The sequence below is a fragment of the Mya arenaria genome, chromosome 7 (genome assembly GCF_026914265.1).
Source record: "Mya arenaria isolate MELC-2E11 chromosome 7, ASM2691426v1".
NCBI classification, from domain to species: domain Eukaryota; kingdom Metazoa; phylum Mollusca; class Bivalvia; order Myida; family Myidae; genus Mya; species Mya arenaria.
In genome coordinates, this window is record NC_069128.1 from 9,164,859 (window position 1) to 9,179,243 (window position 14,385).

At 33.6% G+C, this 14,385-nt stretch overlaps 1 protein-coding gene across 9 annotated transcripts in view; it reads left to right on the forward strand.

Annotated features, from left to right (window-relative positions):
• LOC128240559 (uncharacterized) overlaps window positions 1-14,385 on the forward strand; it is a 140,577-nt gene that overhangs the window by 74,104 nt on the left and 52,088 nt on the right. For 8 of the 9 annotated variants that reach the window (XM_052957229.1, XM_052957233.1, XM_052957230.1 and 5 more), the window contains 3 exons: window positions 10,065-10,204; window positions 12,362-12,574; window positions 13,784-14,154. In XM_052957229.1, coding sequence (XP_052813189.1) covers window positions 10,065-10,204; window positions 12,362-12,574; window positions 13,784-14,154 — 724 coding nt within the window. The remainder of the gene's footprint in view (window positions 1-10,064; window positions 10,205-12,361; window positions 12,575-13,783; window positions 14,155-14,385) is intronic. The other variant, XM_052957234.1, reaches the window with a different exon arrangement.

Consider the following 14,385-nt stretch of genomic DNA (forward strand, 5'->3'; position numbering starts at 1 on the left):
AATTTCATGTTTAAACGCACCACCTTAAGCCTAAACCAACAAAACTGCACTTAGATTTTACAGGACATTTCCCAGAATTTTCATATATAATTTATAAGGAAAAAGTGTCGTAAATCAGTCGCACTGCAGTGTGAGTACATTTAAAATCATTGTGAAAGGAAATAATTTTTTTAGTACAATCCTGAACAAATATGTTAATAAAAAGTTTTTTATAATATTGTAAAAACCCGAATAAACAAGTCTGTAGAAGGTAGCACTCAACACATGCTATTTAGCTGAAATATATGTTCAGAAAAAAATGAAATATTTACACTGGTAGATTTGGAAAAGGAAATTGATTGGCATATATATAGTAAATGGATTTTTCAGTGCCCAAGGAAGTAAAAGGCGCACAATACTTGCCAATTTTTATTTATTTTTATGCATTAATTTAAATAATCATGTTTTATCTCATTTGACTTAAATGATCCAAACAAAAAAATGCATATGATAAAACATATACAGATAAAAAAGTATAAGCAATATTTTAACCTTTTTAAACTGCAGATTTTGTTGATACAAGTACTATTAATTAAACAAAAACATTGGTAAGGGCTAATATTTTTTATATTTGTACCTAAGTCATGTACATTCTTTCAATTTGGTCATCAAAGTCCAGTGAGTTTAAAACATGATACTGCATTAAAATTTAAAAAAATAATAATATTTTTTTGGCATCACCCTTTACTGTGGGCTTTTAAAGCCACAAATTGGGTATCTAACAGACCGTCTTCATCAGAATATATAGATTGAGGGCCCTTCAAGATCAATCCCAGGGATTTAAGCCTTAATAATGAATTTTGGCCCTATAACTGACAGGACAGCTAGTTTACAAACTATTGCATCTCATTTATTTGTGCATGTCTCATGCAGTCCTGAAGCTATCATGGACTTGTCTGTTTCTAACATAGACACTGTTTTCATCAGAATATAGAGGGAACATCAATTCCAGGGATTTATGCTTTAATAATGAATTTTGGCCCAATACTGACAGGACATTTTCCAAACTGTTGCAGATCTTATATTATGTGTGTCTCATGCATCCGAGCTGGGAATGTATTGATTTGAAGATATTATCATGGAATATTTTACCAAGAAAATGAAATTCCTTGATGTTGACTCATACATGCATTCATGCTAAAATAGACGTTTTTTTTATTGTATATGAGGCCTGGTAGAAATTTCCTTCCTTAAATCATTTTCCTAGTTTAATTACCTCACTTGTAATATGATCTGATTTCTTGGTTACGACAAATAATTTCTTAACCATGTAAAAAAAAACGAAATTTTTTTAAAAACAACAACAGTTTATTCTCATAAAGTAATTTTTTAACTTTACTTAAAGATATCTTAAAAATATCCTTTTAGTAGTGGATGAAAGTTTCAAGCATCAGATACATTAATATCAAAAAATGATTTTTAACTTCAATGTAACAAATTTACATGTTACATTTAAGATGCTTATAATTGATAACATTTAAAACATTGGACTGATAGTTCAGAACTTTGTTTGAAAAACTTTACCTTACCACATTACTTCTTATTGTGGAAATTGTTTGAAAAACAAAAGTGTGCTTTAAAATGCCCTCAGAATGCAGGTGCTTCAAGCCCTAAATTGCAAAAATGTCTTGAAAATGTTCAGTAGTCATTTTATTTTTTTAAAGAAAGTGATTAAGTAGAGTCCTATAACTGGCCTTAAGTTTAGCTTTTGCCTCTAAAATCCCTTCTCTAAAAATAAATTACAATTGCTCCTTATATTTTATCTGTACTTTTTTGTTATTAGTCACTTAAAGCCTTTGACTAATGTTCAGAAGTTAGAAGGCCTTAGTTTTCGGACAGTTTCAAACTATATATTATGTCTGAAGTTCATTTTGAATATGGCTTTAAAATGGTTCTATAGCCATTAAGTCAACAATGACCTATATGATCGTTTGAACAACTGCAGATATTGACTTTTTGCGTTAATGGTCAGATGGTAAAACGTAAACGATGATTGTCAAGTGCTGAGCCGCTAATATATTGGTCATTGTCATCAAAAAGCACCTCAGGGGTCAAGATTTCATCATGGTCGTTGAAATGTTTGGTTGTACAACAAAGTCAGTATACATGATGACGGATTCTGATTGTTATGGAGATTTACGGAAATGTGTGCAAAAGATGTTCTCATATTTCACAATTCTTATGGATTTAATATAAATAATGGAAATTGAGTGGTTATACGTCAAGTTTTGATAAACATCTGACAAATTGAACAATATTGCATCTTAGCTATCAGCAATATTATGAAAATAAACCTTGTGATTCAGAAGTTCTTTTAAGAGAGTTATATTAAACAAAATGTTGACTTGAGCTTGTTATGAAAATTGGTACAATGTATAATTGTGACCAAGAGTGTGATAACTCTGCCTTAAGAAATGTTAAGTTATGTCCCTTGATGAACTGAGTGTAACGAACAACCAAGGATTAGCATCTGCTTGCAGACAGTAGTTTAACTTGATTTTACAAAAAGATAACATCCGTAAACTGAACAATTCAAATTTTAGCTCATAGAAGATACAGTTTCTTCGTTTATGTGTGTGCATTGTATAAACGATGATGTTCTATTATTATATGGGCAGTAATTGACTTATTTTGAAATTCAAAACCGTATCGCAATTATGTCTATTCAGATATTTAGGGAGCTTAGTTAATAAGTCTTGTTGAAATAGAAATGTAATGTGTGTATGCTTCTGGACTGAAATTGGATTTTAATTTAACAGTTTAATTTTGAAATCTTAACATTTTTATGCTAAAGAAACTTATTTTTAAGTTGAGATAGGACATATTTCAGTTGAAAAGAAGAGAGGAGTATTTGATATATTTTTGTGTTTGAAAATCTAGGTTTTTTAATACTAACAGACTTATCAGTGCTGAAACTTATTAAGTCACTTTTGTTAAAACAGTAAATCTGTATGTTAAGTTATTTATCTGTAAACCGTCAGTTAGCTTATACTGCATCATGCAAAATTGTATTAACCTTAACTAGCAATAATTTATATAAAAAAGGTTCAAGATATTCTCATGAAACTTAAGTACACATTGATATGATACAAGTGACAGTTACAGGCTCAATGATCACTGTGTCAGGGCCTTCAACTCTTGCTCAAGTATTTGTCGAGTTAATCCTCTTGACCTAGCTTGTCGTAACTGTGATAAAATTTCTGGACACAATTTGCTGTCCAGAATTTATCTAGAAGTCTTCAGTAAAACTTTTCTGAGATTCAATTGTGATTAAGAAAGGTCAACCAGCCTGAAGCTGTTATTGTCTGGTCAGCCGATTTAGTAGATTATATCAAGTCATTCATTGTCTCATCTTATAAAGCACTATTAAAACATTTGTTCAATTTTTTTCACTTCAACAATTTTGGATAAAATGATTTGTTCAGAGTTATTGGCAGGAAGGAAGAAATGTTATTTTTATTGTGCAATATTATAATGTCTGAGTATTGTTTTCAATTTCTGCATAAACTGATGATTTAGTGATACATTTGTTGACTACATTAAGGCTTTTGATACTATTTTAATAAGAAAAAACGCTATTTGAAAGCATTCCAAATGGATATGAAAAAAAGATGTTTGAAGGACCTATATGCACACCACATTCATTCTCTGCAAAATCAAGCATCCTTTTGCCAATAGAATACAATATTATATTTATATATATAAAGTGGTGATTCATTTGTAGACTACTTAAAGGCTTTTGATACAATCAACACTTTTCTGAAAGATCAAGTATGTTTTGCCAATAAATATTGGATAATGTTTAAAAAACGAGAACAATATGAAACAGCCCTGATTTGTTAATTAAATTAAACAACATACAATATATTTTACAAACATAGTAAAAACGACTGGTTTGCCTCAAGGTTCATTTTTTACCATGGTGAAAAGTAATGTTTGTTATCTATAAAACAGGCAGGTTTTCTATCAACTATCAACTAGTATTGTCCTGATGAGTGATTACTTAACATTTTTATCAGTGTGACAGATTGTTGAAGGGTTACTGTGTTATAAAGTGTACTAAAGTGTACAAAAAATAGTGAAAATTTTAAGTGATTGGAAATATAAGTTTTTTTACTCCATATTTCCTTTGATAATCTAACAATGGATATCTTTACAGACATTATAAATTTTGTGTTTTTGCAAAAACTATCCGAAAAAAGGCCAACAAAATGAGGGTTTAGGCCTGTTAAACACATGAAATGCCATTCATTTATAAGTACATGCCTTTACATGGCAAAACTGCAAAAGGCTCATTAAATCATTATACTCTTTGATACAAGTGTTGTGTGAGCTGATTTCATTGATAGCAGCCTAAATGGTGTGTGAAATCGGAGTTTATATTTAAGCTTTTAAAAACTAACTGATAGATGGAATGCCTTAAACCCATATTTGGTGCTCAAATCTTTAAAAAATGAAGATGCAAGGAAAAATATACAAGTCTACTCTCACTCTAGTTCTTCAACAGCCTAATGGTTGCAAAGGTAATGAAAATATTTGTGTGATTTCACTTTTTTCCATCAATTTAATTGTAAGAGTTAAAAATTGTTTATCATCGGAATTAGAATTTTCGATGAATAAGCCTGAATCTGTATATTCGTGCTAGCCATCATTTAACAAGCGCTGCTGTTTAAAATCAAGAAATTGAGCAAATTAAGCTCAGAACACATTTTACAAATGCAGGGCTTGCGGGCTTGTACTTATTTCAACCACTGTTGATCATGCATTTTCAGACAACCATTTCAAACCTTAGCAAATAGACGGGTGCATGGCACTTAAATGGTAAAGAAAACATTGCTGAATTAAATAAACATTCACAAAAAGACATTGGCAATTAAATGTGCAGTCTGTTAAATTTTGCGCCCATCATTGATTATACTCCCCAGCAGAATTTGATAAAGTGCCTGGTGCAAATATGACATCATTGACAGGCTGAAATTCCCCCCTCCCCGCCCTACCCTTTGGTACACGGTAGTTAGGAGATTTTTAAGGACAGCTGACTCAGAATGCATTCACTAAAAATTTGGCATTATATATTTTGGCATGCAGCTAGACCATCAAAATATTTTAGTATTATTTCTTTTAAGAAGGATTTGGATAGAAAATGAAGGAGTGTTAACTACACAAGGGGAGGGGGTTACAACTTATAATATCATTCTGTTTTTGAAACAAAATCAGTGGAACAAGATGGTACTCTGATAGGGCCTTTAATAACATTGATACAGATGTTATTAACGTGCTTACGAATTGATTGAAAGCAACAGCTTGCCAACCGTTGTGATAAACTATCAATTACTTAAAAACAATATTATGATGTTGCAAACTTGTCATAATTTTTCCAGCATATTACTAAGTATGCCAATAGGATATTTGTTTTGTCCACAATGTTTTTTTCCATATAATTTGCCACAAACTATTTTAATTAAGCTATGGTTACATATTTTTCAGTTAAAATTATGGTTTGGTTTCTGCTTCAAATTGACGCCTGACTGCATACAGTTGGGTTACAGCTAGATAAATTTGTTAGAAGTTACAATAACAATGACATGATATTTATCAAAGCATAGCATATCATTAACTCATTATTTGTTTATATAAATGTCACCTCAGGGCAACAATTATTGGTTGTTTAGTGCTACAATTCGAGGGGTGAAAGCGAAAAAGTTCTATCTGCTTCTTTATTTAATGTCACTTAGAACCTTTTCGCGTTCACCCCTCGAATTGTGACTTGTATTAGTCACTCAGGCTTCAACGCAAGATGGTAACAAATTTATGTTGAGTTGTTCCCCTTTAGGTTAGATTATACTAAGTTTGATGAAAGCTAATTATAGCTGATAGCTTATAGAAACTGGCTAGACCATTTCTAGGATAAAAATATTTACAGGACCAGTAATTAATATTGACCTTACCCTTACCCTTAGACATGCCTCAGTGATTCCATTCAGCCTATTGGTCAGCTAAATATACAGGCCAATCAAAACACTTAGTTTCTAATCTTAAATTTAAATTCAATCTTAGGTGCTTATTGAATAGGGCCCCTCCATGGAGTCCTTTTTGAGGGGGCCATGAGAAAGTACCCATTGTAGGGATTGAAACCACATCTTCTTCGGTGAGATGCCGACCCTTGATCAACTTTAAAACAGACAAACATTGATGGGCTCTTGTGCATGTGAATTTGCATTAAACGGGAATGATTGAATTGTCTGAAGTACTCGATAACATTTTGAAAACATCTTGTCAACCTTAATTCACGAAAAAAACTTTAATGTCTGCCGATTTATTTACTTAAAGCTAAGGTGAGGTTTTATTAAAGTCCATTACAATCCGTGTCTGAGTCACTGCCTTTCATCTCGAAACCCGAGATATTGTGCACATTTGTCGTGTGTTTTATAATGGTTATTTGATAAATTACTCCAACATTTTATATATTTTTGTGATAAAATGTCGCATCCCTTGTTAACCTGTCGTAAACTTCAGGTGGTGCACTTAATTGATCGTTAAAATATGAGCACTTTCATGTATCTTTAGATAGGCGAGTTTTGAAATGGTTTTTTTACAAAATTGCAGGAGCTGTTATCATTTTGACCGATAAAAATTAATATTGCCGCACCTAAATATTCCTATTGGTATTTTGTATAAAAAATTGATTGCCTGTCAAGTAATCATAGCTCTTCTGGATTTTGCAATTTTGATCAATGAAAATATTATTTTTTGGCAAATATTTTTTTTCTGTTTTTAAAACAAATTCTGTATTTGAAATTGATACCGCGGACAAAAAACTTTATGACATGACTAATAGATACAATGAGTGTTTCATGATTACGGTAAGAAGCGCATTCAAATTCCCAAAGAAAAAAGTGTGTTTTAAAAGATATTTTTTAATTATCTTTACACATCTGTTGCTGCATGTGCTGCGTTGAAGGACTGCACATTATTAAACCCCTTCAAATGGTATCTTGTTCGTTGCCATGAATTGCCATATAGCTGTATAGCTGGTCCCGAAATTTGAAAAAGTTTCTTGACAGTATTGTAGGGGAATTTGACTCCTTCAATTTATGTCAATATCAAGAGACCGTTTTTGACATTCTGTGGGGCCCATGGTGGTGTTAGTAGTTTATACTCCGAGTCCTGGCGTGAGCACATTGAAGGGTCCCAGAGTGACAGTTCAACCACCGCACACCTATCCTGGGCGGTGAACCAGTACTAGGTGCCTTCACTTCTGCAAGGAACTGTCAACTTCTGTACATGCCAGGGGCAGTGGTACAGTGCGAATGGTTGTAGAAAGGATTTCATAACCAATCACAACAGAAGTGACCTGGTCCGCCCGGGAATGGAACCCGGGTTGTCCGATTAACAGTCCAACGCTCTACCGACTGAGCTAACCGGGCCCATATTCAATAAACATCTATTTATCATAATCTTAGAATCAATTTCAAATCTTTGATTGTCCAATCAAAACAGCTAGATTTCAGTTTTATCTTTATATTAAATCTAAGATGTTTATTGAATACAGCCCCTGGGCCTAGGGATGGCATTTTCAGCAACTAAAAATGTGACAGCAGTTTTAAATTAACCCACATTTGATGTACATTTTTAAAATGGACTTTTTTTTACTTCAAATTTAGTGCAACTGCACTATCATGATGATGTGTTTGAAAGTTAATTTTATGTGAATATTAAATGAGATTTATCTTTTATGAGTATCAAATGCATGAAGAAACGTGTTGGTTCTTCACAATATAACAGGTCATGTTTCTTCCCAAAATGAAATCTATTTAAGGGTGCTGATTGAGGATGTTGTTTTTTCCTTGGAAGAGTTACCAAAATTATAATCTTCTTAAAGCAATTCTGATTGCAACCTTTGCTTGACCTTTGAACAGTTCACTCTGCTAAATATGGTAACAATATTTTGTCTGTGGGTTGTCATGACCTGATCAATAGAAAAGCCACTGAATGTCAAGCCTTATATGGTCTTTGTGATGGCACCAATGTTTTCAACATTGGACATGGCTTATTGGGGGTAGCCAAAGAGACACTAAGTCTTAAAATAGTAAAAACAAAAGCTGTCTTGCTGGCTGGAGGTTTCTCAAAACATTAGTCTGCTACCTTGGAAAAGTTTTATTCTGAAATGGCTGTAGACACCAGTGTTACTGAGCATAAGACATAAAGATGTCTCATTAGGACAGTGGTATGCACACTTGCTTCTCACCAAATAGACCTGGTTTTGATTCCCAGCCTGGGCATGTTTGAGTTTGGTTAGTGGTCCCCATGCCAGATAAGTGGGTTTTCTCCGGGTCGAAGGGTTTAATTCGCCCACAACAATTATTAAGTTAGCACAATTTTCAGCTTGGTCTTTCAGTGCTTAACTCAATTGTTAATGTGGTGAACAATTCTAGTGTCAGTATTGACCCTTATTTATTTCATCATCGTTGTGAGTTAGGGAAAAATTGACTTCTTTTTTTTAAATATTTTAAATTTACTCACATATCAACAACATGCTTCCTGAGAAAAATATTCAACAATATTTAAAGTCAATTTCATTGGATCAATCAATTTCACACAGCTTTCACAGAATTTTGTTTCTTAATTGGACCGTCTGCTATTATTGGTTTTTGCAATGTTATTGGTTCACTATGAGTCAGCACTATTATTGGAAGTAACTAGTAAGAGACAGCTGATTGTAATGGCTTCCATTAGGGTCAATGCTATTCAGAACGTGTGACAAAATTTGTGCTGAATGGCTTTGTGTCTTTGTTGTCATACTTGAGACTTGGATACTCAGTTCGATGTAATGTTTGGACTTTTTGTGACCATTGATAAAGCCCATGAAACTGGTGAAACAATGTATGTTGTAGATTGAGTAGGAATTTTGTATTAAGTTATGTGTATTTGGAATATGTTACATTATGGATTTAAAATGTTATAAAACGTACGTATCTATTTTTTTTTTTACCTATATATTTTCAGTTGAACCGACTCAAATAGTAAAGTAACCGACCAGCTACTTCTAATTCTACTTAAAATTCATTTAGTTAGTTTTCCAAATTTGAACCGGCCCAAACGCCATTTGAACCGGCCAATTTGGCCGGCAGCCGGTTCTTATTGAAAACACTGACCCTAACAACCCCCACCCCCATCACCCCACACCCCCACCCTATGATCACTACAGCAAGACTGTAATACTACCAGGGGATTGCACTTCAATATGCAGTACAAATTTGTGGCTGAAAAGCATTCAAAGCTTTTATATAATAGACCAGGATACAAAATTGATTATGGAAATTGTCTCGAAGTACAACTGGGTTCCTGTTGCATTAAAGCGTTGAATTGAAAATGACATAATGGATGTCTACGTGATATTGATCATAAGCTTGCAGGAATGGTGCACTCACACTGTTTCAAATGGCTTACACTTAAATGGAACACAAGTTGCTTTGATACTGTTTAAAAGTCTAAATATATCTCTGTCATTACAAAAAAAATAGGTCCGATGATCGATGTATTTTTTCATTGACTTTGGACTTTCACATATGCCATGAGTTGTTTTGCCCAGATTTCTTTTAATTGTATGTATACAATGGAAAAATGTAATGAAAAGCTTGATTTTAAAGTTTATCAATACATTTGACTCTTGGTTTGAGGCGTCACGAATTGTGCCACAAGTCACCACATGGACTTTGCATGTAATTCAAATAGACGCTGTTTGTATTATACAAAGGGAAATATAAGGGCGACGATCTTTAAGTGCTAAATAAATGGATTGCTGGTTCAATCTCGTCAAGCCCTGCAGACTTCATTAAAGTCTGTCATGGTGGACAACACAGTTTTTCCGCAGAAGATGTCCAACCAAACCATACATGTGTGATTTATCAGCTTATAGCCGTCTTGCAATTCATTGATAAACTTTAGTAAAAAAAAATTAAAAATGCTGTTATACTTAAAATCCTTTGAAAAACTTAATTTTCTCTGACATTGATATTTTTCAGATGCTTCATTATCCAGTCGGCGAGCTGACAGCGCGTCTGACGACAGTTTACATACAGCACGTGTTGGTGTACGAAGAGTCTCGTCATCTCGGCTCGCACGGGAAAATCGGACAGACTCTCGGAGCTCACAGGATAAAGAGGTAAATTGGATGTGATCACAATAAAACTCATCGTCTGAAATATGGACTAACTATATTGTCCTGATCATTTGAGATGTTCGTGTTGGATATGTGAGTGTCAAATATCAAATTGAAATTGAAAATAACAAACTGCAGAAAAAAAATCTTGATGACACATAACAAGAGCATATTGGTTTCTAGTTTCAAAATGTATCTTATTAAACCAAAACTGAATGGTCTGTAAGAGAGAATGTACTACATGCAGTTTTATAAAATCAGGTTGGACTACCTGTACGTTTTCTTGTACACACAGCGACAACTATCATGCAGGGCTTTCTCAAAGAACATTAATTTTTGAAGAGGCCTGGCTTTTTCATTTTCGGAAAATTCAGAACAGCATGTTATTGCTTCTAGCTCATTTATTTAAAATAATGCAATTTAGGAACAAACACAATTAAAACATTAGTGCAATCAAATATAGGTACCATTAGTATTATAATTTTATTATTTTCGTTTTTGGAACCAATAAAATTTATAAAAACTTGGGAAAACTATACTTTTTTTCATCTGGGAACTTTTAAGCCAAATTTCTGATATAAGTTGTTAGCTGTCTGCATTAATTAATCACTTCCCATATATTAGTCATTATGTACATGTATGCCAGCAAGGTACACTTACATTAGTGTCGCGAAACCTTTTCTTGTTAAATTTGTGGTAAAACTTCAATTTTAATCAGTTAAACATATCACATATCAGTTGCACTTTTCAATCAATATATTTCCTGTCTGTTAAAGTCAATTGGGTGCATTTTTAAACTCATCTTGTGCATTTCTGCATGTTTTATGACTTAAGCTAAAGTTTGCATGAAATTATTAAAAAGATTATCATCTCGTTACATTGTGCATGAATGAATAGTGCACATAAAGTGAATGTAGAATCGAGTCTGTTTTCAAAATCGGACGATCATGTACGAAAAAGTTAATTACCATTTAAACATAACGCTTAGTATGCGAATTTTTCGGTCATTAAATTGAAACTTCCCATCTATTTGTATAGTAATGTGTGATTCACTGCTTTAATTGCCCGACTGAGTGCATTTTCACAGTTTTGTTGTAACATTTACATACTAGTCATTTATTTTAATTGCTAAACTTGGTTACTGCTAATAGATATGTATGCTAATTGAGTGATCCTCAGTTTGATTTATAAGAAAAGTCATCAAATTGTGTCTATAAAAGCATGTTATGTTGTTGGCATAGTTTTACAATGTTCATTCTTAGTATTTATTTGTTGAACTTTCTACAGTCAAACCCCATTGGCCTGTGCTCCCAGAGACGGGCCAAAATACTTTGAGCCTACGGTAGCGAATGTCAAGCCAAGCAGGAATGGTTACATAGCATAAAAAATTGGTCCTAAAATGACAACATGTTTGAGCCAATGAGGAAATCTAGCCAATCGATATAGAGCCAAAGGGTTTCAACTGTATATTGTTTGCTAACATCCTTTAAAAGTTGGTGAAATGAACCTGATGCAAGTTTCAGATTCTGGAAGATGAACAAGGTTTAAGTCAAGAAAATTCTAGTGCAAATTAAAACAATGCTTTTTCTAGAAAAATAATTATAAAAGATGGTATGATGCATTCACAGTATATTGATGACTTTTCTAACATTCGTTGTGTGCATTTTAGGCCATACTTAATAATAAGTGTTTGCAAATTGCAGTTGCAATAATTAATCTTGACACACATTTTTTGACACGTTTTTTTGTGTGATTTTTTCCCCTTCAATCCACATGAAAATTTCCCAAATCTTGCAACTACAAACACATGCTTTATTGAGTATGGCCTTAGTTATAAAGGGCGAATTGTTCAGAACTTTGGTCAGGTTAACACTGCGATAAATGACATCGTTATTAACTTTTAAACGTGAACTATTTGATGATATGCTCACATATTTAAATATAAACAAGTACAGCTGAAACAGTTGTCTCATTATAATTAAAGAAATACAGCTGAGCACAAGTTAATCCATCTTACTTCCAAAAAAGTAATAATTGAAAAGTTCCGATGACATTAACAACGTTGTTAACATTAAAAATGCTCTGAACAATCGACCCAATGTTGTTTTGTTGTTTTTGCTAACACAGTTCATGATTCTTACATTCACCCCACCCCGACAGGTTAATGCAGTTTTACAGAGGCATGATTTAGCACATTCTCTGAGACTAAATCACTTAAACCAGTCTGCCAGAGACAATAATAACCAGTCTGCTGACAAGCCTCTGGATAACTCTGATCACAGCAAGCATCTAAGTCATCCAGACTCACCCCGATTGGGCAATAAGTCTGTTATCGACTCGGTTTTGCCGTCCCGATTTGCACTTCCGTCAAAAGTAAGTTGTGAAGTCACAAACTGAATAATTTCTATTATAAAACAAAGAAGTTAAATGTCTATGAAGGTGAACTGTGATGATGTTCATTTTTCAGGATGAAATGATTTTTGGTTCGATCCTTGTTCAAATGGTCATCCATAAATCCAAAGTACTGGTTACAAATACCAAGGACTTGTAGACTTTGTTTAAAGGCAAATATCCATGTGATTGATTTTTCTTCTATATCTCATGAAAACTTGATGTAACTTGGTAAAAATTTCAGCGGTATACCACCAGTGGTAAACTTTTAGTGGAATTCCACCAACATTTAATGCAGAAAAACACTGGAATACCAGCGGTTAATTCTGGTGGTATTCTACTAAAAGTTTACCACTGGTACTTTCCTGGAATACATAATTTTCACTGTTAGATAAACACAATTTAAATGATTGTCATTGCAGCTCACTTCTATGATAAAATCGATTGGGCTTTATTTATAATTGTCCAAACATTATTGTCATCATTGGGTAATGGCATTAAAGTAATCAGTATATCTGAGTATCAAGGGACTATAAAAACGGTAGGGTTGGCGATATTTCGTAGGTACTAGGTGGGGTTCCCACACCAGAAAGTGTTTTTCTAGACCTAAGCCAGGAAACTCACAGTTCTTATACCTTGTAACAACAGAGATATTTGTCTTCAATCACATGAATTATTAAAGCTTATATCTATAATTATAGCTAAATGCAATACCTGCCTGTTCTTAAAAAAGCTCAATAGAGCTTATTTAACGAAGTGACTTGTCCATGTTTGTTTTCCTAAACGTGTCGTTGCCTTGATTGGTTTGCTCGCTCTAGAATATTTTAGTTAATGTGTGCTGTTATCTATATTTGCTAAACTTATGTTTGAAGTTTATTTTAATAATATTATTTTCCTAACATTTCCTAACCAATTTGCTTGAAATGTATTTCTTATTGTTGACATGATGCCTGAAGTCTGAGTGCCCACTAATATGAATATTCATATGTGAAGTAAGTTCATAAGGAGGAACAGCATTGGACACATAAATTCACATTCATGACTTAATGAAACAATTAAGTTAATTCTTAAAGTTGAAGTTTTTAACTCACGAGGGTGGTTGAAGCATCCTCTCAATTAGGCTGAGACCTTATAGTGGTAATAATTATCCTGCAAATTTCATCAGACCACCTTCTCCCCCGATATTTATAGGTCTCAACTGCAATCTCACGTCTGTGCGAAGCCAGTGAAAAAGAGGTCGCGCCAGTTGCTAAGAAACCGGAAGAGGCCTCTCGACCAATACGTCGTGGAAACAACTTCTCACAGCTGTTACAAAAGTTCTCCAGCTCAGAAGCATCAGGGTCTGAAAAATCAGACTCAGAATCGCCAAGAGCGAGAAAAGTGTTGTTGAAGAGACAAGAGGCCTGTTCACTAAGTAGCTCCAGCAGTGAAAGCACACGGAGAACACCTGAACGAACACAGAGTCTTAAACTACGTAACCAGCCTGAACTTACTCCACAGCAAAATATGGATAACTCTGTACAACGATCGTCAAGCTTTAGATCGTCTTTTATGCAACGCAGGTTTGTAGGTTAAATGTTGCATTTGATAATTTCGGCTTCAAGTATGTTGTTCGATCAATAACTTAAGAAGCATTTGTCCAATCATCACTTAAAAGTTTAGTCAGAATGTATATGGGCATGATGTTTTAAATAGCTCGTTAATTGTGATCATTGTAAGAGAGCAGAATGTTTTTGTAGCCAACTTTTTAAAAGGCTGGAAAAGGATTCTCATTTCACTTGCTGCCACTGTCT